This window comes from Accipiter gentilis, chromosome 18 (genome assembly GCF_929443795.1).
Source record: "Accipiter gentilis chromosome 18, bAccGen1.1, whole genome shotgun sequence".
Classification (NCBI taxonomy): domain Eukaryota; kingdom Metazoa; phylum Chordata; class Aves; order Accipitriformes; family Accipitridae; genus Astur; species Astur gentilis.
The window spans coordinates 4,233,507-4,256,679 of NC_064897.1; the positions used below are offsets into that span (position 1 = coordinate 4,233,507).

At 43.6% G+C, this 23,173-nt stretch overlaps 1 protein-coding gene across 1 annotated transcript in view; it reads left to right on the forward strand.

The window, feature by feature from the left end:
- Positions 1-3,310: 3,310 nt before the first annotated feature.
- The window catches only part of BORCS5 (BLOC-1 related complex subunit 5), a 76,885-nt gene continuing 57,022 nt past the window's right edge, over positions 3,311-23,173 (forward strand). Inside the window, exons 1-2 of the mRNA XM_049822385.1 lie at positions 3,311-3,560; positions 4,137-4,280. Of these exons, the coding sequence (XP_049678342.1) occupies positions 3,503-3,560; positions 4,137-4,280 (202 nt within the window). The 5' untranslated portion in view covers positions 3,311-3,502. The remainder of the gene's footprint in view (positions 3,561-4,136; positions 4,281-23,173) is intronic.

The following is a 23,173-nucleotide window of genomic DNA, read 5'->3' on the forward strand; positions in this document are numbered from 1 at the left end:
ATAATGAAAAAAAGGGTGTCTGGTTGCACCTCTGGCAGACATCCACCGTCTACTTTAAAGAAACTTAAATCGAGGTGAGATTTCTTGCTTCTCTGAGATCCTCCCCTGGAAGGGGCGCAGTGCCGGTGGTGGCAGCGGCCTCCGTGGGCACATCCTGCTTCACGCTGCCCTGCTGCCTGCCCTGCGCTGTGCCTAACACCGGCGACCCAGGGACCCACGCCAAGGGGTGGGCGGCTGACTTGTTCTTCACGCCCAGTCGGTCCCTATCTCCTTTGTTAATACAGCTGGGTGCTGGCATTTATCTGGACATAAGTGCTGTAAGAGACCGAGCCCGTCATCTCATTTCACATCAAATGGCTAATCTGGGGCAATTCCTAACGTTGCGTTGTAATTCTCGCACACTTGGTGCTTTTTTTCTGAAATTTTCAGCTGCGCTTGTTTAAGAAAATGTTTATTTCTAGCCAGGTTTCCCTCTTTTAGTCAACTGGTAAAATTATTTTCACTATTAAAAGAAAAAGCTGTAAGAGAACGTGAACATTTAAGTTGTCACCTACTAACCATATCACACAATGATAGTCACTATGGGAATGAATACTAAAAGCAAGCACAAATACTACCTGTGCTATGCCTTAGGCAGAGCCCCAGCTGCCACCTGCTTTTGCTTACATAGTGGTGGTGAGAGAAGCTGAGCTGAAAGACGCTCAAAAAAAAGGCTGAAGGTCTGGCTGAAGTGGTTGTAACTGGAGGGTGAAGAATATGGCTCTTCAGCGGAGCTGTTGTGTTAGCGTTAAAGGTTAGGGGTGTCGGGGTACTGGAATGATAGCGAATGTGTAGACCTGCACAGACAGGCTTAGATGATTATGGGATTATGAAAGGGCTGATGTGATATATAATATAAGCAGGGCAGAAGAGATACTATGGGATGACACGATTGCCCCAGTCCAGCCACCATTGCTTCTTTCCCTCCTTCCTACCTCCTTTCTGTAGGGTGGGCACTCAACCTCCCTGGAGAGAGCAAACGCAACTCAGCCAGGCTGATGAGGTGCAGGGAGCCGAGATCCATCAAAAGCCATGCGGAAACCACTGGCTAGGAGAGACCGTGCCTTGCCCAGTGGCTGCCATGCTCCCCTCCACACGGAGATGGGAAGGGAGGGAGACCAAGAGAGGGGAGGATAGCTGGACCCCATCAGCCCCGTGTCACGGTGCTAAGTCGCTAAATGTGTTATCCTGCCTCTGTAGAGCACCTCCCCGCTTGGGAGCTGGTGCCCTACAGGGTGAAACACCTGGGTGCAGAAAAGGGGAACTTCAAATATATACATGTAAGTACGTTTGTGGGTATTCACACTCCCCTTCACTCACATGTAGTTAAATCCCTTGCCCCCCAAACTAGTCATTGTAAACCGGTCTGGGAGAGTGCAGGAGCGTGGCTCCTGACCCACCTTGCTCGGTGGCGGCAACGAGGCCAAGGGGACTGTCCCCACCTAATCGGGACTGCACATGAGGTGACACTCCCCCAATGCAGGGGCAGGTAGGTCAGGGCTATGCCTGTGCCGTGTTACCCCCATGCACAGCTTCTGCCTGAAGGCCTAGCCAGGCCCTTCTGAGGAACCTGCAGTTACGTATTTAATATACCAGGCAGTTTCAAATTATCCACTTATGTCCAGCATTGAATATACAGAGTAAGTCATAAAGGAAAATGAAACTGATAAGAAATGATATAAAATATATGCCAAGGCCCTTAAGTTGCTTGGGTCACGGTAACACAAACATCAGATTTATGTATTCTAACGTAGAGACATAAAACCGTACGCTGTTTCAGTACATTAATTCAGTTACTGTCTGCAGGACACTACAGAGGACTTGTGTTATACCTACATTAGTGGCAAAATAAAGAATTCACTCACACAACTAACACATTAAAATATACCTTAATTTTAATAATGTTTGCAATGATAAAATTCCACACGGTAGACACATATGTTGGTTGATAGCTAAATTAAAACTTTTCCGGGGGTGGTGGTATACCGCAAATTCACACTTTCACAATAATAAATGAAAACACTGCAGAGAGGAGCAAGAAGTCCATTCCATAGAAGTGGAAAGGATGCAAATTGAAGTTAAATGTGCTGATCCAACACAGCTAATTTTAAAATTTGTCCGAGCCTGACGGATATTGTCAAATGACATTGTGGCAAGCAGTAGGTAGGCTGCAGTCCCATGGACATAGTGCACTTCATCTTTAAACACTGCAGCATTTCTCTTTAAACACTGCCAGTCCTTCCTTAAAAGCCAGAGACTACTCACAGGTGTGACTTTATTCATGTGTGTGCATATTGCAGATTAGGAACTCAAGTCTGTAAACCAAATTGCGCCAAGAATAGTTTGTTCTTCCCCCCAAATAATGACATTGCTTTCATACTATTTATTTGTTATATTGGCAGGGATCAAGCAGTCTTTCAGGTAGCTGAAAGAAAGGTCAATTATTATTAGGTTACAAAAGCACATTGTAGAGCCTACAGCTGGCAAAATGCGATGCTGGATTGGGACCGTCTTCCCGCAGCCTTGATCTGGCTAACAGTTGTGAGGTGCTGTTCCCATGAGACAGGAGCGTTATTTTTGTGTTAAATTAAAACTTGGTGGCAGTTAGCAGAGGCAGCCAGGGGAATCGACGCCGAGTTCAGCGCAGAGCTTTCCATGACGCTGGGAATCGTATGCGGGGGGAGAACAGGCTTGTTGGTAAGCTAGCCCAATTCCACGGTTATAGACGACCCTTCCGTCATAGACAATTGCGCAGCTTCTTTGCTGATTTGACTCTCAAATATTAAAATAATAAGTCTGAAATCTCAAAGCATGTTTCCTTCTCCTTTTCACTTTTTTTTTTTTTTTCCTTAACATGAGTTGCCTCTGAACTTTTGGTCGGGGCTGCTTTTACCTCACTCCTGGCCCAAGGATGAAGGCAGCCGGCTCCCGCCCCGCCTCGGACAAGGGACTGTAGGGTTGGAATTTTTTTTATTTTTTTGGGGGGGTGGGTGGGTGATGTCTGCCAGCCCACCCAACAACCCACGGGAGAACAGCGTGGCCCTGCCAGGGGTGGCTTTACCGGGCGGCCTGGGACCCAGCACTCTGGGGTTCGGTGGCTTTGCCTTCGGCCAGAAAAATTAATATCCCTAATTCAAAAAAAAAAAAAAAAATTAGCGCTGGTTTGCCTCCCCGCCTCACAGGAGGGCCGGGCCTGCAGGCCGAGGGTGTGTGTGTGTGTGGAGGGGAGAGGCCTCCGGCCTCGCAGCCGCCACCCCCTCGTCTCCCCGGGCCCTGCGGCCTCGGCCTCTGCGCGGAGCCGGGCCGTGCCGGGCCGGGCCTGTCGGGGCGGAGCCTGCCCGTCACCCGGGCGCAGCCGCCGGCGGAAGCCCCGTCGGCGGGCGGTGGTGGCGGCGGGGGCCGCGCTGCTCCCCCCGCCGCTCTGCAGGTAGGCGGGGGAGGAAGGCCGGCGTCCGCCGCCGCCATGGGAGCGGAGCAGAGCGCGGAGGCCGAGAGCCGCTCGGGCGAGCCTAGCGCCTCAGGTCGGTGGCCGGGCCGGGAGGGGGAGCGGAGCGGGACGTTGGCGGGAAGGGGCCCTCCGCCCCCGGGAGCGGGGTTCCCCCTGCCTTTGGGTCGGCGGGGATGCCCGCGGGAGGGCTCCGGAGTTGTGTGGAGGCGAGGGGCGGAGGCGGTTGCTGTGGAGAAGCGAACGGCTTTTTTTTTTTTTATTTTGCCAGACTGCAGCCGCCGGCGGCGGCCCGGCCCTTCCGCTGGCGGCCGAGGCCCGCTGAGGGCGGGTGGGGGTAGCCCGGAGGCCGGGCGAGGGCCCGTGTCCCGCTGGAGGGAGCAGGGTGAGGGGGAGTAAGGAGGAGGGTGTCAGCGGTGCAGGTGTCTTAAAACCGGCCGCGAACCAGGTTTTGAAAAACTTTTGCAGTACGTTCTGGGAGGGAGAGGCCGAGAGGGGAGCGTGCGGCCCTTCGGGGGTCTCGGCCGTGCGTTTATGCCATAAAAAAACGTACCTGTACTGTGTCGAACGTGGCAAGGCTTGCTGAGGGTTGAGTTCTGATGGAATCTGCTTCTTCATCTGATCGTTCCCTTCCTCTCCTGTATCCTTCCAGCATCTCCGTCGCCAGCCAAGCAGCGAGCAAAAATGGATGACATTGTGGTGGTAGCCCCAGGAACGCAGTCCTCCCGGAATGTCAGCAATGATCCAGATGTCATAAAACTGCAGGAAATTCCAACTTTCCAGCCCCTTTTGAAAGGTAAGTGATTGTTCTTCCTCTGTTTTTAAAGGCCTTTTATTTTGTTTTGTTTTGTACCTAACAGAGTGTGTGCTTTGTGTATCCTGAGGTTCCTACTGAAGTTCATATTTCTGTCCATATTTTTCATTACACCTCTTGTTTTAAACTTTACTTTCTTTTGTTCTTTTGTAATTATTCCCGGCCTTCTAGAATGGTGGGTGAGCTGGTTTAGAAGTGTGCTAGTAACGTTCTCTGCAGTGGAACCATCTGCTGTGACGATAGTACAGCTCCAAGCATGTGAGCTCACCCTGTACCATTGGTTGATGAGAGATGCCATGTTATATATATATTAGATGCCATTCCAATATATAGTGGACCACTGTCTCCAGTTTTGCTCTAGGCTCTTAAAAACATCTGTGTGTTACTTTCTTGGAGTCATGGCTACATGTCTATGGATTCAGTTGCTTTAAAATCAGTATTTCATGTTGGGGTTTCCAACCTAGAGGAGATTTTGTTCTTGGTTTGGGAGGTGGGCCTTAGGGGTTGGACTGAGGCCTAGGGTGGTCCTTAAGCCCTGTGTTGACAACATCCCTTTATACAGGTGAACCTCTTAAATTCCCACTGTGCCTCTCTCCCCTTCTTTCTTTGTTTCTTTTCCTCCTAGTTTTTTGGTTTCTTTCTTCCCTTGCACCCATTCTTTGTTCCTCTTATTCTGTTCAATGGGAAGTGAAGATTTGAATCGGAGTTGCCAAACCAACAGTTTACCAAAAACCATTTGTGTGTTTTGCGGCCTGGCTTCTAGTGGTCTCTTTTTCTGGAGGCTGTGCAGCATCTTTAGTCTCCGAAAGCCCCTTGGGAAGGAAGATGTCTGGAGCAGCCTGCGCAAATTGATTTGGTAAAGGCAGCCTGCTCCTGGGTTCCTCTCCCTGGAACGGTGTGGGTCAGCAAGCTTGTGTGAATGTGCTGTGGACACTCAGTGAGGCAGTGTTTTTTTGAAAATGCAAGGCCTACTGTGCATGTGTGCATTGGCTGCGGCACTTGCTCATGCCTTGTAGGCCTGCTGTGACAAGAGAGGAAGGAGTTGGGATGTTCAGTCTTCCCTGCTATTGGAAGAAATGATGTGGTCTTGTACAGCTGCAGGTTTAGGTGCTACTGACTGGTCTGAGTGTCACTGATTCATGCCTGGCTGCTGTGAAGTAGCCACTTTGCCCTGCAGGCATCACTAGAAGTGACGTAACATCACAATGTCACTTTTTGGATAGGAACTCTCTAACTTTTTTTTGTTTGTTTTCTGTGTGTGTGTCCGTGTCTGCTGCATGAGGACCCTGGAACATGACTAGAAATTGTGGACACTATGATAACCCAATGGGCCAAATATTTGGCATTTTATTGGGTACTGCTGGATAGGTGTCTAGATGTGCGCAGCACTGACTACTGTTTGCAGCAGAAGGGACAGAAAGATGGGGAGGCCATTAAGTAGGAGAAGAGCAGACATGAATGTTTTTGGGGCTGGTGCTGCTGTGTTATATCTTTTTTTTTTTTTTTTTTTTTTTTTAACTTTACAGAGGGTGATGTAGAAATCTGTATTTGATTTATTCCTAACACTTTCACAGCCATTTTAGAATGGACTGTATGATTGCTGATGTTGGCACAGTATTCATGTCAGCAGCAGGCTGGATCATTACCTATGGGCAGAACATGCTTTGCCCGAGTCCTTGTACAAAAGGCAGAACCAGGATCTCGCCAGTGGCAATTTGGAATATAAATGCTGGAACCCACATCCACAACAGAAATAAGGAAGTTTTAATCTGAGAGACCAAATTTAGAAGATGCATTAACATCTGGCACCGAGGTTGTTCTGTGTGTGAAAGAGTGCAATGACGAAGAGTTTCAGTTCCACCCAGCCTCAAACTGTGGTGAGCAAACCTGGGTTGTGTAAGAGCTGTGGAAGTCCTGGGAAGCAGGACTGGTGATTGCTCCAGAGGCGGTGTTCCTTATGGGTGGTTGAGGAGCAAGGATACAGAGCTTGAGGTAGGAAGTGAGAAAGAAGAGATAGCAGCAGTCGTGTGGCTGAGATAGAAAGGTTGGAAGGCACTGCCTTAGATGGCCGGTCCCGGTCCTTTAACTCCTAAACATGCATGCGTGAAGTTGTTTGATGGCAGGTCATCTTGGTCACTGAGTTGCTTTTGCTTGTCTTACTTCCGACCTGAAGCCGTGTATGTACGATAGAAACCTTTTCTATTTCTATCACTTGGCCTGCTAAGACTTTCCCTCCGAGTCTCTTGCGATGTGGTGACATCTGTTGACTGCTCAAGAGTATTGCATGCTTAATCATGTTTACGTTTGTGAACAGCTTTTTCAGCCTCAAATACTTGTTATTACTTGAACAACAGACTGCAGTACTTGTGTTCACTACAGAAAGCAGTGTGGTCTTTTGAGTGAGTCGAGTCTTGAGAGACCCCAGATCTGCCACAGGCTGGCTTGAGAAGCTGTTCTGGTTTGGACTGGTCTCTGTATTCTTCACATGCAAGATCATGTTCCTAGAATGGATGAAGAAGGATACTAGAGATCTTTTAGGAGTTAATCCTAAAAACTTGTGTCTTGTGATCTACCAGCTTGGAGAGCTGAAGACCTGAGCTCATAGCCCTTGTAAGCTTCATTATTCTTTTCAGTTTCTCCTTGGCTAAGCAAAGCCAAGGGGTTTTATTTTGCTTTTAAGTCTCAGAAGCAGCCTAGTAGTTAAATTGGTGGACTGGGGAAGCACATGGTCATGAAGAGACTGCATGTTCTTGAGAGACAAAGAACTTAAGAGCTGAAGCAGTAGCCTCTCTTAGCCATGTTGAGTTGAGCTTGTGATCAGTGAAGCTGGAGGTCTTTAGCGTTGTACACCCTTGCATGGAAGAAAATGCAAGTGTTGTGTCCATTGCATCTTTCATACTAGGTTTTCCTTGACTTCTACAGCAAGAATTGCACCTCAGAGTTACCAGCTATGATTGTGTAGGGTCCTTCTAAGTAATGTTTGCCTTCTTCAAAGTACCATCATTGTGACTGAGCATGCGTAATAAGCAGTGTTTGAGAGGTTAGCGTTTAAGTATTTGCTGATTCCAGTGTTTAAACCTGTCAGACATAGCTCTTCGGTAGGGTAGGCGCTACTGTCCTGAAGTGGTTGTGTAGCACCTACTGTGGTGAGTCAAGGACTAGAATGTCTGTCTCTTTTCTTAATGCCAGGGACTATCTTCTCTGGTGCTGTATTCATGTGGACAGAAAGGGGAGAGTGTCCCACATGTGGTAGGTTTAGGAAAGCATTCCAGTGGATGCCTGTTGTATTGCCATTTGTAAACATCAAATCCCAATCTCACCCAAACTGAGAGGAGGGAAAAACTACTCTTAGGGAGTGCACCTGGGAGTGAAGTGCTTGACTGTTACTCTCCAGAAACTGCTATATATTTGGGGTGTTTGCATTTTTTTTTTCCCCTGAATGTAAAAAACCTTCTATTAAAAATGCTAGCAGGGAACTTCACTGGTTGATGAAACAAGACTCTTTTTAAAGTGGGGAGGACAGTTTGTAATCTAGACTTCTGGGAGCAACAGAGGAAATCTCCTATATTCTCCCTGGTCACAAGCATTCCCTGTAGAGACCTCTTTGTAAGTGATACACAACAAATGGGATGTGCTGTTTCTTTCCTTTATGCAGCTTCCTGAGGATATTTGCATGAAAATGAAGCCTCTGTCTGTTCAGTGTCCCCTGTTCTTCCAGTCTGTTCATAGCATGAAGTCATCACCAGCTGTGGGTAAAATCCAAGTCATCTTCTCTGAGTAATCCAAAGTGGTTTTACTTTTGTAGCTTATGAACAAAACTTATGAAGGTGTTTGGAAAAAAACTAAAAATGCAATTTTCTGTGTGGTCATGATTGTGGAAAGTTGATAAGGTACTACAGTGTGGGATTTTTCTTGGAAAGACTCTTCCTAGATCTGTAAAGTATCACCTCTGACCCAGGATTTGGCTTTTAAGACCAGGGGATCCTCTCTGAGGATTGAGGACTGCTAGTAAGAAATGGGATTCACTTGACAAAGCACCTAAAGCACCTTTACCAACAGGTGGGCCAACCTGAAAACAAAAGTGTTAAATTAGGAATGATTATTGACCACAGTTAAGTGAGGAAGCAGTGGACAGGGTTGAAAAGCAAAGGGTGAATATTCTGTTGTTTGACTTTTTTTTTTTTTCTATGCGGTTTTTCTTGGTCATTAAAGCAAGATGGGTGGGGTAAGGAAATAAGCATTGTTACAAAGCTTCCCAAAAGCTTTTGAAAAGGGTGTTTACGTTTTAAGTTTGTGTTGTGAAAACAGAATGCTCGTTACATTCTTCCAGAGGGCATCAGCATCTCTCCCAAGCCTCAAAAATGATTGAGGTCCGTCTTTCTGGTAGCAGTGGAGTGTTACGGTAAACAAAAAAGACAGCTACATATAAAGGACTTATTGGTGCGGGTTAGTAATATAGAAGCTGTTTGAGAACTAGTCATCCAGCTACAAGTATAATTCCTATTCTGTGCCAAGGTCAGCAAGACTTAAGGCAAACAAAATATTGAGAGCTTGATAGTAGGAACAAAAACATTGACTGGTGTATCTGTTAATTTAACAATCAAATTAAAATGGGTTGAGACTGACACTGTTACTTTCCTTGACTGATAAGTTCTGAGAAAGGGAGCAGGTCCTGGGTGAGGTCGGAGTGTGTGTGTCTGGGGCTCTATTTTGGGCAACTGTCTTGTAAGTGGCATGCTCTAGACTTTGTAAGACAAAGTAAATCTTGTGGGTCTTTTTGAAGGAAGTCCGTGTAATTGATATCCATTTGTGACTATGTCTTCTTGCAGGAAAAATGATTTAACTTTCATTGCCAGTGGGTTAAATGGAAAGCAAAAGGTTCCAAAGTTTGTGTTAGAAGAAGAGTCTTGTTACTTCTTAGTTACTTTGCAGAAACTGTGTCACAAATAGATTCTAGGCTACATCAGCTGTTTCTGATGGTATTTAATGTCAGCTTGGTCATTTGTTTTGGAAACTCCAGATAAAAAAGGGTACATTAAACAAATGGACTTGTCTATATGATGGTGACAAAAAGATTTCCAAGCAAAATCCTTCTTCTAGGCATTTACCTAAAATAGAAATTGAAAGAAATGAAGTCTAGAATGGCATGATAGAACCAAAGAATGGTTTGGGTTGGAAGGGAGCTTTAAAGACCATCTAGTCCAACCCCCCTGCCACAGGCAGGGACATCTTCCACTAGATCAGGTTGCTCAAAGCCCTGTCCAACTTGACCTTGAACACTTCTCATGATGGGGAATCCACACCTTCTCTGGGCAACCTACTCCAGTGTCTTGCCACCTTTGTCATAAAAAAATTTTCTTCCTTTTGTCCAACCTAAACCTACCCTCTTTCAGTTTAAAACCATTGTCCTTTGTGCTCTTGCTACAGGCCCTGGTAAAAAGTCTTTCTCTGTCTTTCTTATAAACTATATTTGTCCTAGGGAGCCTTTTTTTGGAAGTAAACTTGTTCCTACTTATGGCTAGAATTCTGTACTGGTAAAAGGTGTTCAGCGTGAAGAAGCAAAATAAACAGAGGTTACTGTCTCACTGCTGAGGCACTGCGTGGGCAGCAGAAGCTTCCTTACAGTGCTGTGCCTCCTCCCATCCTCATAGGATTTTGTGATTAGTTTGCTCTCCAGTCTGGTTTTATGGTTCATCTGGTCACCCTGGTGGTATTGTGAGCATTTGAAACATCCTGACTGCCTGACAAAAGCTGCCAAAAAGGCAGTGGCTTTCTGCTTCGGCTGGCCAAGCTCTATCAGTTGTTAATTTTGAAGGGTGTCGCTTGTCATTTCCAAATTCTGTGATCAGTCCCATTAATGTTCATGGGCTACTTGTGTCTGTTGACAGACTTGCAGACTCTAACCTGGTTTTTGAAAAGGGAATGTCTTAGCGAATGGTCTTCATGCTTTATTGAGACATTTCTGGAACATCTGAAAACCAAGGTGTTTCAGTAGCCCATGGCTTATATAGAAAATGGCAACTTTCAGGTTGCATTCTGTTTGGTCCCAAGTTAAAAATTCAAGTAGCACATGGGTATGGGAAGAGAAATTATTCTTGTTTTGAAGACGAGTTCTTCACACAGTGTAAGAATGACTTTCAGTTTCTTCTTGTATTTGGTGTTTGCTTCACAGTAGTTCATTGAATGCCCAGGCTGGCAGCTTGCCCCTGTTGAAAGGGGGACTTACTCCTTGTTGCTTTTGCTTCTGGCCATGTGGGTATGTGTCCTGTTGCTCTGGCTCTAGTATTTCTTGGGCTTTTTGGCAGAAAACTTATCTTTTTCTGGTTATTTCTGTGCCAGGTTGGTGAGCAGAGCCAGCTTGCAGGAGAGGTCAGTGAGTGCTAGAGTTGATGTCTGATAATTGACGGGAGCAGTGGTGAAGGAGGAGCCCAGGGCGTTAGATCCCCTTTTCAGTAGCAACCTGTTAAATCGGCTCAAGTCTAGTGACTTCATTATGTCTTGATACTGTGTTGGTCATGACGTTGAAAGAATTAGCTTAAGTGTTGCCTGTTCTCTCTGTGTCTACTAATGGTATCATACAGAGGACTCTACGATGTAGGTTGTGAAGTAGCTGCTGCTGGTGAAATGTGATTAAACTGCTCCTGTGATGTGCCTGGGTTGTCTGTCCAAAACAGTGGTTCCTGAACACATCTCTTTACTATGAGTCTGCATTTAGCTGGAGTCTAGTTCTGCATGCAGGGCCTTCTATCTTAGCTGTTTGCTGCAGTTGTGCTTTGTTTCCTCTTGCTTTAATGTTTTGGTTTTTTTCCAAGGTGGCAGACTATTTTCTGCTGCTGCTGGTTATACTTTATTAGGGACATTGTCTTTTTAAAAATTCAGGAAGACAAATTCATGCCCAGGTGGTGACTTAGGTGCCTTATGAAATGAAAACTGGAATTCGTTCTGTGTGCTAGGCAGACACCCTCTGGCTCCTCCTCAGCTGACGGCTCCTCCTCAGCTGATGGCAAATGCCTTTTTGATGCCTTTGGTTTGAAGGCCTGCGCTGCCGTCTGCCAGGTCTTTTCCTCGGGAGGTGGTGCAGGGAGGACTGTGACCTTCTTCTAGGTAGGTCTTGTACATTACAGTTAACTTCTAACTAAAACAACACCTGCAAGTAACTTGACACAAACTTTTGGTAACCAGTCCCCTGTCAATACTGGCAATTCTTTTGTGCTGCCATTTTCCTTGTCCTTTCCTCCTCATTTGGAGGAAATGATTGCCAATATGGTGGTAGCATCCCTTGGAAGTGTAAGTGGTACTCAGTACGGAGCGTTAAGTAGTACATACTGTGGGTTCACTGAATATGGGCTTGTGGTTATTTAGAGATAATTCAGTAGTGCTGTCTTGTGTTCTGAGTTATCTATGGAAGAAATCTTAATTAAACTAAAAAAAAAAAAATTTCCTGCTAGATATTTAATTGTTGAAGCTGTTGCTGATGCCTGCTTGGCCTGTTGCTCAGGAATGTGATGATACTGTTCTTTTTGTTTCGTTTTGCCTGACAGTCTTTGGTTTGTAGTGTGCAAGTTCCCCTGAGAGCAGGGATTGTTTCTGCGAGTTAGGCAATGTGCTGATATGTAACTGGAGACTGTGGCTTATGGGCAGTTTAGGTATGGGTCATGTGCTAAGACTGCAGATTGCATTTGCTATCATATGCAGCATGTCTTTTGTTAGAGGAACTCCTGATCCCCCCAGCATGGAGAGAAACAGTTATTGAGGGTTGCTGAGGCTCTTAGTTCAGGCTTGCCTGTGTTCCCAGGCATATCACATAGGTGAGAGGTGGCTTCTCTGCAAGTTACGTGTGGTGTACTCCATTCCGTTGTCAGACATACATGGTATGCATCTCGTAGCTTGTAGCCATATAAAGTATATTGTGTGCAGCTCATTAGCATCCCCTAGCCCAATATAACTGGATTCTTGTCCTACAAATACTACTGCTGCTTTAGTAAGAATAGCAAAGCATGGGAAGAGGTTGCTCAGTACGGTTGTAGCATTTCTGTCCTTAACGTTTTTAAGGACATATTAAGCAAAGATCTATCAGGTGTGAATTGGAAGTAAATGAATAGGTTATGGCTAACCCAGTGAGATCTTTTCTTACTATGCTGCCTGTTATCCTTATTTGCATTGCTTTGTTATTTATCAAGAAAGGCATTTCACAAAGAAGAAAACGAGGCCTTTACTCCGAAGAGTCTAGGATATAGTTTACCTGGCAGTAGTGTAAGAAAGAAACCGAAGTTATGTGGCAGAAATAGTCTTGAAAGATAGGTCCAGCATAAGGTGTGTCTTTTTTGTCTCAGTTATGGTGTTTTTATTACAGCTGGTGCACATCTTCAGCAGAGAAGCTGAAGGGAGATGCTGAGAAATCTTCTGTGAGGGAGAACAGTGGTGAAACTTGTGCTGCCGTACTGATGCTGTGCCAATCTTCTGTTGTCTTCCAATCACAGGAAACGTAAGCTTATGTTAGGTAGCTTGAAAAGATTGTTTATACCTTTATAACTTTTTTGGTAAGGTCACTTTTCAGGCAGGAAAACTACTTGTCAGAAAAATACTGATGTATTTATTTTTCTGGTATAGCATGTAGAGGAAAGGTGGGTGTTTAAGAGTTTATTGCCTTTAAAGCAATAGATTTCGTCACATCTGACTCCTCAGTATTTTCTGTTGACTGACATATCCTCTCTTCTTTCCCTGACCTTGCTGTATGCTGCTACTTCCATTTATTGTTTAGGGAATTTAGCTAATAGCACACGTTAGTGAATTTTGTTCCTATAATTCTCTAAACATTGCGATACTTCAATCCTTTTTAATTCTGCCCCTGTGCCTTACAAGGAGGATCTGCTTTTTGCAACACTTAACAGTGCTGCTGAGGGTATAGGGCTCTAAGAATTTTCAACATCCAAATTTGTTGGATGGACCCCATGCTCCTAACAGGGTCTGTGAAAATGAGCATGTTGGGCAGAAAGAAATACCAAGAATGATAATGTGAGTGCACACCTACCTGGTGTTTGGTGTTTGTTTTGTTTTGTTTTTAATTGGTTGGGTTTGGGTTTTTTTGGCTTGTGGACCAGTATTTTGTATTATGGAGAGCTGTCTCTCTGTATTGGTTTCATGACTCAAAAGTAGCTCCTGAAAACAGAACCTAGAAGATGCCTCAGTTTTGAGGAAAGGAGCTTTCCTTTCAAAGGGTAGTTGGAGGAGAGGAGAGGAGGATGATAGTGATGTCCTATTTCCATGTATTCCTCAGTGGATTGTTGACTATTTGGAGACCTGCTCTAACTCAATTTTATGTGTGGGAGGATTTGAGTCTGTGGTTAGATATTACCCAAACAATATGCTCAACACAAGCTGGGAGAGTATGAGGGACTGTGGATACTCGGTTGTCTACCTTTTCCCCGCGCCGTCCCATAACCTTGCAAGCTGTTCTGCATTGCATGGTGTAATTCATGTATTGGCAGATAAACAGAATGAGTCTGAGTCTATAAACCTAGATGATTAGCCTGGCCTCCCCTTTCCTGGGTGGGTACCCTTGAACTCCAATTTCTGCTGAACCCAATAGCTGTGACTCCTGCTTGGACCTCCTCAGGCACATATGGCTCCTCCCCACCATCTTGCTGCACGTGAGTAAGCTTTGGTGGTCATCACAAGTCACCTGGAGATTCTCCTTCCTTTACCTTCACAGAGCTTCTGTGACAGAGCTCTCCAGCTGGCCTGTACGGCTCTTGGGGTGCAGCTACCCTTTGGATACATTAGAAGATGTGCTGAGGAAAAATACCAGGTGGTAAGGAGTTAACCATGTCCTGGCTTATAGATTTGCCACACATTTTGATGAGGAGTAGCCGCATGTTGGCCAGTGTACCTTGAAATCACTATTAACTGGTTAAGGTGAAATGAAAATAATTATTTATAACATCCAAAATACATAGCGTAATTACAAATGTTTACAGAAGGTATAATCTCTTTATGTCAGGAGGAGATTGGAAATTGGATGCATCTGACTAGTAAGGTATAAGAGCTAGTGTGCTCTACCGGAGTGTCACCAATCATCTTTCTAGGACAAGGATAAGCATGTGATAGAAAAGCACTTACAGAACTTTTTATTTTTTTGGGGGGGGGGGGGGGAAGGTGGTCCTTGAAGGACTTCAGGCATCTAAAGCTAGCTAGATATTTTTTTTTTTTTTCCTCCTTCACATTTGTGTACTTTTATTCAGCATTATTGTCTTGCTCATAAGTTAAGACTTGCTTGTAAGTCTTGGGTTGAGTCTGTGACTGAAGGGCCAGTGAAATGTCTCTTCCTACCTTCCCTGTTTGGTGTGTCTATGGGTACCTTCCTCTGATGTATATCCCTCTGTTGAACCTGATGTTTTGTATCAATGAAAATTGCATGCAAAGAAATGTTCCGGTTAAAAACGTGTGTAGGTTATATACATATACAGCCACGCATGTGTGAGTGTGTCTGTGTATTTATAGAGATAGATAGTTGGAGAGATTACTCTCCAAGACTGCTCCTGTAGGGATATTACAACAGTGTTATTCAGCGGTCTGAAGTCTGTAAAGTAAGTTTCCCTTCTGTAGGTTAGATGGGGTTGGAGAAAGAGTAGGGGACCCAATGGAAGCTGCCTCCTGGTGCCATTACTTTGGTTCTCTCCTCTTTAGCTAGTCACTGTGATACCTACTACTCCTTTGACTTTGCTGTATTCTTCCAGCCATTAGTATCATGATGTATTTGTGTTTACTGGATAGTAACTGCTATGTTACATGTTGCACACTTGGATGTACAGACACAAGAAGTTTGTGTGGGGGAGGTGTCTGTCATGCTGGGACTGAAACATCTGATGATCAGGGAAGGGATGGGACCTTGGAGTCTGACTGAGTTCCAGAGGGGAACTCTGACACACAGACAGAAAATTTTAGTACCTTTAGTTACTATGGCAATGAGCAATATAGACATGTTCAGCCAGAGGTGCAAAGGAAAAGGCTGGAGGATGCTGCAACAAAATACCTGACTCTTCTTAATGAGAAATGTCTGCTATCTTGGAGGAAAGGATGAATGGTAATTACATATTTGAAATAGCACTTTAATGAGGAATCTCTCTGCTTATAAATATAACAGATTTCTCTGTTACCATCATCAGTGGTCGCTTCAGTTACGAAGAAGTCTTATTTCCCTATCTTCTGGTGTTGAAAATCTAAATTAAAATGTAAAAAGAAAATGAGCTAGACATGCCAAAGGTCATTTTGCCATTACCTGCAGGACGGGTCTGCCATTAGGAATCGGTGAAACTCTCAATAGAAAGCGAGAAGGAAAGAAGTCAAATGCTTTTGAGCTATTTCCTGCATCCCTAAACCTCCCACCTCTGTCCTCAAAAAAAAAAAAAAATATTAAGAAAACACCCAACAAAACAAACAAAAAAACCCAAACCAGACAAAAAGCCCCTAACACCCCACAAAACAACAACCTGAAAGTATTTTGGCCTGAAGTCCATATTCTAGACTTCATATCTAGTATGTTGCTTGACGTACTTTATTCCAAGTGCCTTCCCAGCAAAGATCAGTGAGCTCTCTACTTCCCAGTGGGCAGGTGGCTGACTGACTGCCAAGTGCACTATGCTGTTTAAACCTCATTGATCCCCAGTGCTGACCTGTAGTTGTGTGCAGTGGCAGGACATTTCTTTTAAATATTTTTTTTTTCCTTCTGCACTGAAAGGCTGAAGATGCACCAACATGCTCATTTGCCAACAGTTTCTTGTTTGTTTGTTTTTTAAATTGTACCTCCTGATATATCCCTTAACTTTGAATACTGTTGGCTTTAAAATATTTTATATGTGTGTATGTGTGCATACATACATCCTATATATAGTATGTATATACTATATGTACAGATGATGTATGTATCGTATGTATTTTCTGTACATAGAAACTGTACATGTATACTTCTTGTGATGCTGCTTGGGCCCTGTTAATGATCATTTGCTTGACTGGAACGCTTGTGTCTTGCTGCTAGGCCAGTAGCAGTGTTGCAATGCATCGCTTTTGCAAAATGAATGTTTCTGTTTGATCTTTGGCTTTATAGGAGTTAATAAGTTTATCAAAGTCCAGAAGATTATTTGGTTTTAGGCCAATCAATTTTTTGAGAAAGATTATGATTAACCAAGAGGCACAGTGTAAATTATTACACCGTGAGTCCTAGTTCTTGATTTATTTTTTTTCCTATGAGTGCTGATTCAGTTAAGTAACCATCAGCAAAGTAAAGGATGAGTGGATACTCCTGTATCCACAGCCTGTCTGTAGTTAACTGCACTTACTATAACATCACATCATTCAGAACTCTACTCTTGTCTTTATTTCCCTGCCCAGGCACTGTTAGTAGAATAAAAAGCAGATTCCAGGAAGTTTTATGTGTAGATAATACGCCCCTTTTCTAATTAAGAATTTGACTTACTAAAATTATATAAAGATAAAAAGGTTATTAAGGTAGAAGTGAAAAAACAAGTTTGCTCAATCCCTAAATCTTGTTGTCAAAGCAGTATGGTGGGATCTTAGCTTAACCATGTTCTCTCTGTGTAATTGTGTAAGATGAGATTGGCAACCAAGCAATAAAGCACAAGTCAGCAAGCTCATTGTTATAAACCCTTGAATTTTAGAACCAAAATCTGCCTCTATTCCTTTCTTAGGGCAGCTTAACAAAAAGGAAAATAGGAGTTTTGTGGTTCATTTGGCTTGAACAGTGACATTTGACATACTGAATTTTGTAATATTCCCTCTGTTTTCCAAGTGGAGCTGGTCATGCTACTCTTGGCTTAGTTGTCTGCACCCTTGCATATATAAACCAGAAGATGCACAATTGCAGGTTACATGCTGAATCCTGAGGTGCAGATGATCTGCTGGAGATAATACTTTTTAATTTGCAATAGTAACAAAATTACTAGTAGTAACCCTTAGTAGGAAGTGGAATTGCTGTCTGTTGTAGGTGTGCATAAGCACCACTCTGCCAGCGTGCTGTACAAATCAACATAAAAGCCTACATCATCCTGAGGTAGTGGTCAGAGAAGGGACTACATTAGTCAAGGATGAGGGGCAGGAGCTGTAAAGCAATGGTTTGTTTCAGTAATGGATGTTTGGGGTGAAATTGCAACTTTGCCAAAGTTGAAGGCAAAGCTCGTGTCCCAGCAGAGCAAGGATTTTTGTCCCAAAATAGTGTGCATTTCTGTATAGTTTAAGCTCATATGGTAGAGTGCTAAGGTTGATGTTTGAAGTTTGACAGTAATAAACATGTTGTGGAGACAGTGTGGAAAGGTGCCCAGTAAGAATGTTGGACTTGATGCTCCCACTACCCTCCCACCCTTAAGTTAGATCCACAAGGGGCTTGGTTGTTCACGAGATGGGAACATCCTTAAAGGTTTTTGTGCTCACCTGTCTGTTTATACACTCTGTATTAAATAATCACGAGCTAGAAAGCATTTGTAGCTCAGAAGAAGGGATTGGAGACCAGGATCCTCACTAGTTCCTTCACTCTAGCTCTACCCCTTTTATTTATCCACCTCCCTGTTGGTTATTCCTTGGCCATGCGTACTGAACTAAGGGGCTCCAGACAGCCTTTGGCATGACAGAGGTGCTGCTGAGATGCTACTCAGCCTTCATAAAACTGTGGTCATCCTTGGCATACTCTAGCAGGATTTTAGCACCTGGGGAGATTTTTTTTTTTGTGATGGAAACTCTATCTTCCAGCAATCTTAAGACACTTGAGAAGTTCTAAATATTGCAGTGCAGTGACGTGAGTGCCTTTTGTGGGCTGTTGTCTTGGATGCTTGTGGAGTTTTTTGTTTGCGGTGTTCTTGTGTGTGTAGAGAGCGTTTGAGTTCCCTGGGTGCTTTTACCTGTGTTGCACATGTCTACTTTGCTCATGTTCCAAAATGTTTACTAACTGTAATTTTGGCACATAATTTCAGAGAAGACACATGATATCATGGCAACCAGGGCATATGTTCATTAAATGTAAAATGCCCTGCAGTGCAATATCTCCTGTGTTAGAGATTCACTTTGAGCTGATTTGAGGCACTGTATCCAGTATGTTTTTTTCATATGGTAAAGAGTTGAAGGGCAAAAGTAAATGCATGTGCTGTTAGGAGATGAATTTTTTTATGAGGTTAAGAGCAAACAGTAAAAATACTAGGCTGCTGTTTGAATTCATTTGTGTGGGTTTTTTTTTTTTCTGTTTCAGTAGCTGCTGCATATAGAAAATAACTCTGGAAATGGTAGGTGAGTCTGTTCTAATGCAGTGAAAACTGGGACTTTATGATTGCAGGCTACAGTCCTCTAACTGATACAGTTGGAATACCTCTTAGAAGTCACTTGTGCAACTTGCACAGACAGAAATAACAGAGTGCGAAGTGCAGTTCGGTGTTGCAGTAGAAGACCTGAGAAGCTCAGTCAATAAAACTAGATTTTTCCACCATGGTGTATCAGCCTGGCAGTGATGTATTCTGCCCAAGGGAAAGGTGTAACAGCCGGTGTAGTACTGCTTTTCAATCTGCCTACTGAGCTGCGGCTGGGGAGTCAAGGGGACAGCGTCACAGGCTGCTAGTAAGTTACTCTGCTGTGGAAGAGAAACCTGTGCATTTCATGCCTCGGGAGTAGTGGGGCACAGCAGCAGTCCTTCAGCTCAGTGCTGCAATGTCCTTTCTCTGTTTTCTGATTTGTTGTTCTTTACCCCCGTAGGCCTTTGTTGACATGGAGACTTGGAAAGACTGCAGTCTAGGTAACTGCCACAGGGTGTCACTGGAATACAAAAGGAGTAGTAGATGTGATTGAAAAGGACTGGAAACCTTGCTGAAACAGCGCATGGAAACTGCTTTCTCTTCAAGCTCTTTTCATGAACATTTGTGTTCTAGTTGCATTCGTTGTACCAAGTGCCCGAGGTCTTGGTGGCCTTGGTGGCAAGCTGGGTTTGGTACCAGCTGGACCTGTGAGCTGAGCCACACAGTGCTTAACTGAGAGACGGCTACAGCCTGAAACAGTACTGGGTCTGTGAGGAGGAGATGGTGCAGAGATCTTCAGCTGAAAGTCTTTCAGAAGTCTTTATGATCTTGACAAATAAAAATCTTGTGTGCCACTTATTTTCATTTGTTGATATGAGGAGTTTTCTAAGCATGTATGGTAAGAAAATGAAATATAGATCAGCAGTAATACAGATGGAAGCACATGAGGTTTGGCTCTTGTCCACGGCTATTGATCCTCGCCTGAGTACCCTGTCTGTGACATGGAGTTTAATAGTATTTTCTTGGCAACACTGTTTTGATCATAGGTGTGTTGAAGACTGAGGTGTTCTCATCCAAGATACTGGTGCATAGTAAGTTTTTCCCCAGTGGGCCATTGTGCTTGGAAAAACATTCATCCAGAACACGGAATGGAACTGGAGAACTCATGTGTGTAGAAAATAATTGCAACACCCTCTCCTTCCCACCAGCCCCAGCCCCAAGATATTAATCTCGATCAAATCTTCTTTCTAGTTCATCATCAGCCCTACAGCACCTAGTGCTGCCAGGGTCCACAACACGGTATGAACTGAGACCCTTTAGCTAGTGGGTGAGGGGACAGAGGTGAAATGAGAAAGGGGGAAAGAGGAAGAAATTATGCATCTGTTAAGTGATGGCCTAAAATTCCAGACTTTAACACCACCTTCCTAGTCTTTGTATCCTAGTGTATCTCACATAAATGAACACATTTGTTTGTATATGTCTCTTCAGCTTAAAATGCAATGCTTTGCTAATTCCCATGTTATTTCTTAGGAGAGTGAGCGTGGAAGGGAATGTCATGAACGTGCATCTCTGTTGCCTTGGAAATGTCATTAAGATACCTCGACTCCAGTCAATCATGCCAGTAAAAGCCCTTTCACATTGCAAGGGATTTAAGTGGTTCTCTTTTCATTAATGCATTAATGGGAGGTGTGTACCAAAACATCTGGACATCAGTTGGGGAGTCAACGCCCTTCACTATATGCTGTTCAAACCTTTTCGTGCCTGTGAAGGTGTTGGCACTCACCAGGAACTTGAGGCTATAACCTATTTGCATATAACCAGTTTTTAAAAATTAAAATGCTAATATAGGCAACCTTAACGCTTGCCCAAACTTGTTTTCAGTGACACACCATGCAAAATTGCTTGTGCTTGTTCTCCTCCCCCTGATCTCACTGTTCAGATTAGAGATCTCTGGCAAGACATGCCTCTTCAGCACTCGGACTTTGGTATAAAATTACTGGAGTCTGAGTTTCCTTATTTAAAATTCATTGTTTCTGCAAACTCTTTCTAAACTCATGTGCCAGCTACGAGGGATGGGGAGCCATGTTTCAAGTTAAACCAGAAGCAGAGTGCCGAGGAAAACCCTTCTCCTGAAGAATCCCTTTCTTTTTCAGATATTACCTGGCTTGGACAAGTGATCATCTCTTCTCTCTAGGTTTTGACTGTGTTATGTCCTTATTGTGGTGGATTTTTTCTTGTGTGTGCGGGCAATCCTTCAAGGACAGGATGCATCTGTGACTGACCCTGCCCATTGTACCTTGGCATATTGCACTTTCTCTATGCCTGCTGTGTGTAATTGGAAGCTGACCTGGAGTCCACGGTGGATACCACTTGTGGTTGTGGCAGTGTAAATGGGATGTTTCCAAAGTGGAAACTGGGAAGTGTGGTCTTCTTATGGATCAGGGCTTTGTAAGTCATAGTGATCAAGACACTTCAAAAAACATTGTAACTTTCATCTGGCTGTGTTTTAGTGAGTGACCCTTCGCTTTTAGTTCTTGGTGAGACCAAGATAATGTACTGCAGCACCCTGCTTCTTGGACCACATATTATCCTGGTGATATATTTCACAAGTTTTAAATAAAATTGCTTATGTTTTAAAACGTTCCTTTCCACACGATACCAACCACAAATAAAACTGCTGGAAAGGCACTGCTGACACTCTTGATGCTGACTGATCTCTCTTTGCAAGGAACGGGTCAGGGATGTTCAGCCAGATGAGGAAGAAGATGGGCAAAAGGTTGGTCAGGGTTTTATCAATTCTTATTCTTCATAATAATAGTCTTGGAGGATTTCTGTCAGCTAATCAAAGCCTGAACCTAAAGGGAAAGTTTGATTTTTTTCCTTCTAGTCCTTAGGTCTCGATTTCCTCTGAGTAAACAGAATTTTTATCTGTAATAGGAAGTGGAAGAGATACTGGAGATGGAACTTCTTCTTAAGTAACACCTCCTGAGAGATTAAATCTTGTTTTTTCTGTGATGTATGAGTAGCAAAAGCAGATGATTGGAATGGAAGTACATGTTTGTATTTATACGTTTGTACAAACAGGATGACTTAACTCTTGCTTTTTGCTGCCTCCCATTGAGGGGTCTTGTCATCAGTTTTAGTATGAACTGAAATTTCAAGTCAATTTGAGTGGTGGCTCAGTTGCTTTCATTGCGATAGTTTGAAATTCTCCACTGTTCTACATTTCCTCAGTTTTCCATCTGATCTATTATATTCTATGGTAGAGAAGGCAGTAAGGAAGCATACATTAGTCATTGAGATGAGAGGCTTTATTTCTTTTCTTGAATGTTTGCTCATAGATACTTTTTTTTTTTTTTTTTGGTAACTGAAATCATTCCCAAGCTCTGAATTGCACTTGGATATATGGGTGGCAGAAACAAAATTGCTGTTTTATCAGAGATGAATCTAAACTGCACACAGCTTTGTCGTCTTTGGAGCCAAGAGCCCAGTGGAGCTTTAAAATGGAATTCACTGCACCTCTGCTGTTTGCTAACACAGGGTGGTCCAGAGACTTGAGGTGCCAGCGTGGATTTACTTTGTACAACCTAGCACGTGCGGTGCTGCAGGGCCTTGCTTTGGAGAGGAAGAGGATTTGGCTGTGGCTTCAAATTCTGTGAGCGATTTGGCGTCTTGCCGCAACCAGGCAACACAAAACTTACAAAAAGTGCAAACCCATGGGGTTTTTGTCCATGTTGTCTTTGACATCTTGTTACCAGGCTTTTTGTTTTAGTAGTAACTTCAGTATCCTATGAGTAAGTATCACTGCAGGCAGTTGGAATTTTCTTGCTTCATTTCCTAATGAAGGCAACAGGAGATGAAAATCAGACTTTGGTTCACATATTAAATTGGTCTCGAGTTGTAATTGTTTCAAGGGTCCAAATGGCTGGTTTGATGGAATTTATTTATTTACTTATTTATTTTTCCACATCATGTGTCTAATTAAACTAACTGTGATTCTGGCTCAGAAAAATTTTGTGCAGATATTATGTGATGCTTAAAGCTTCTTATTGGATGACCAACAAAAAGAGAAGAATAAAATGTTATATTCATTTATTTCAATCTCTCATAATACCTAGTTTCCAGTGAAGCAGCAGTATATAGGTATGCTGCCTACCTGCTGTCCTGTGTTAGGAGATAAATTTGATGCTTCTATCTGTCCTTGCTTAGTTGTCAAGTGTTCTGTCTCTAATATCTGGATATTGGGAACATCTGCTGGCATCTTGGTGAACAACAAAGCTAATGATAGTTATTAGTGAAGTTTTGTGCAAAAATTTGTTTCTTCTGCTATAAGAGGGATTTCTTCCCTGTGACCTCATAAGCTGTTGCTGTGCTACTACTTCTAGCAGCTGTGCTGCTACTACTACTATATACCATCTATGTGAAAGACCCTGCTAGTACAAAACTCTCAAATCTGAAGTTAGATTTGTGCTTCAACTAGGTGTTCCTGTTGCCTTTTTTTTAAGTTAGGAAGTATAAGGCTCACACAGTCGTGTTCTGTGTTTTAACAATTTCATAGAGACGTAGACGTGCATTGCTGAGGGGAGG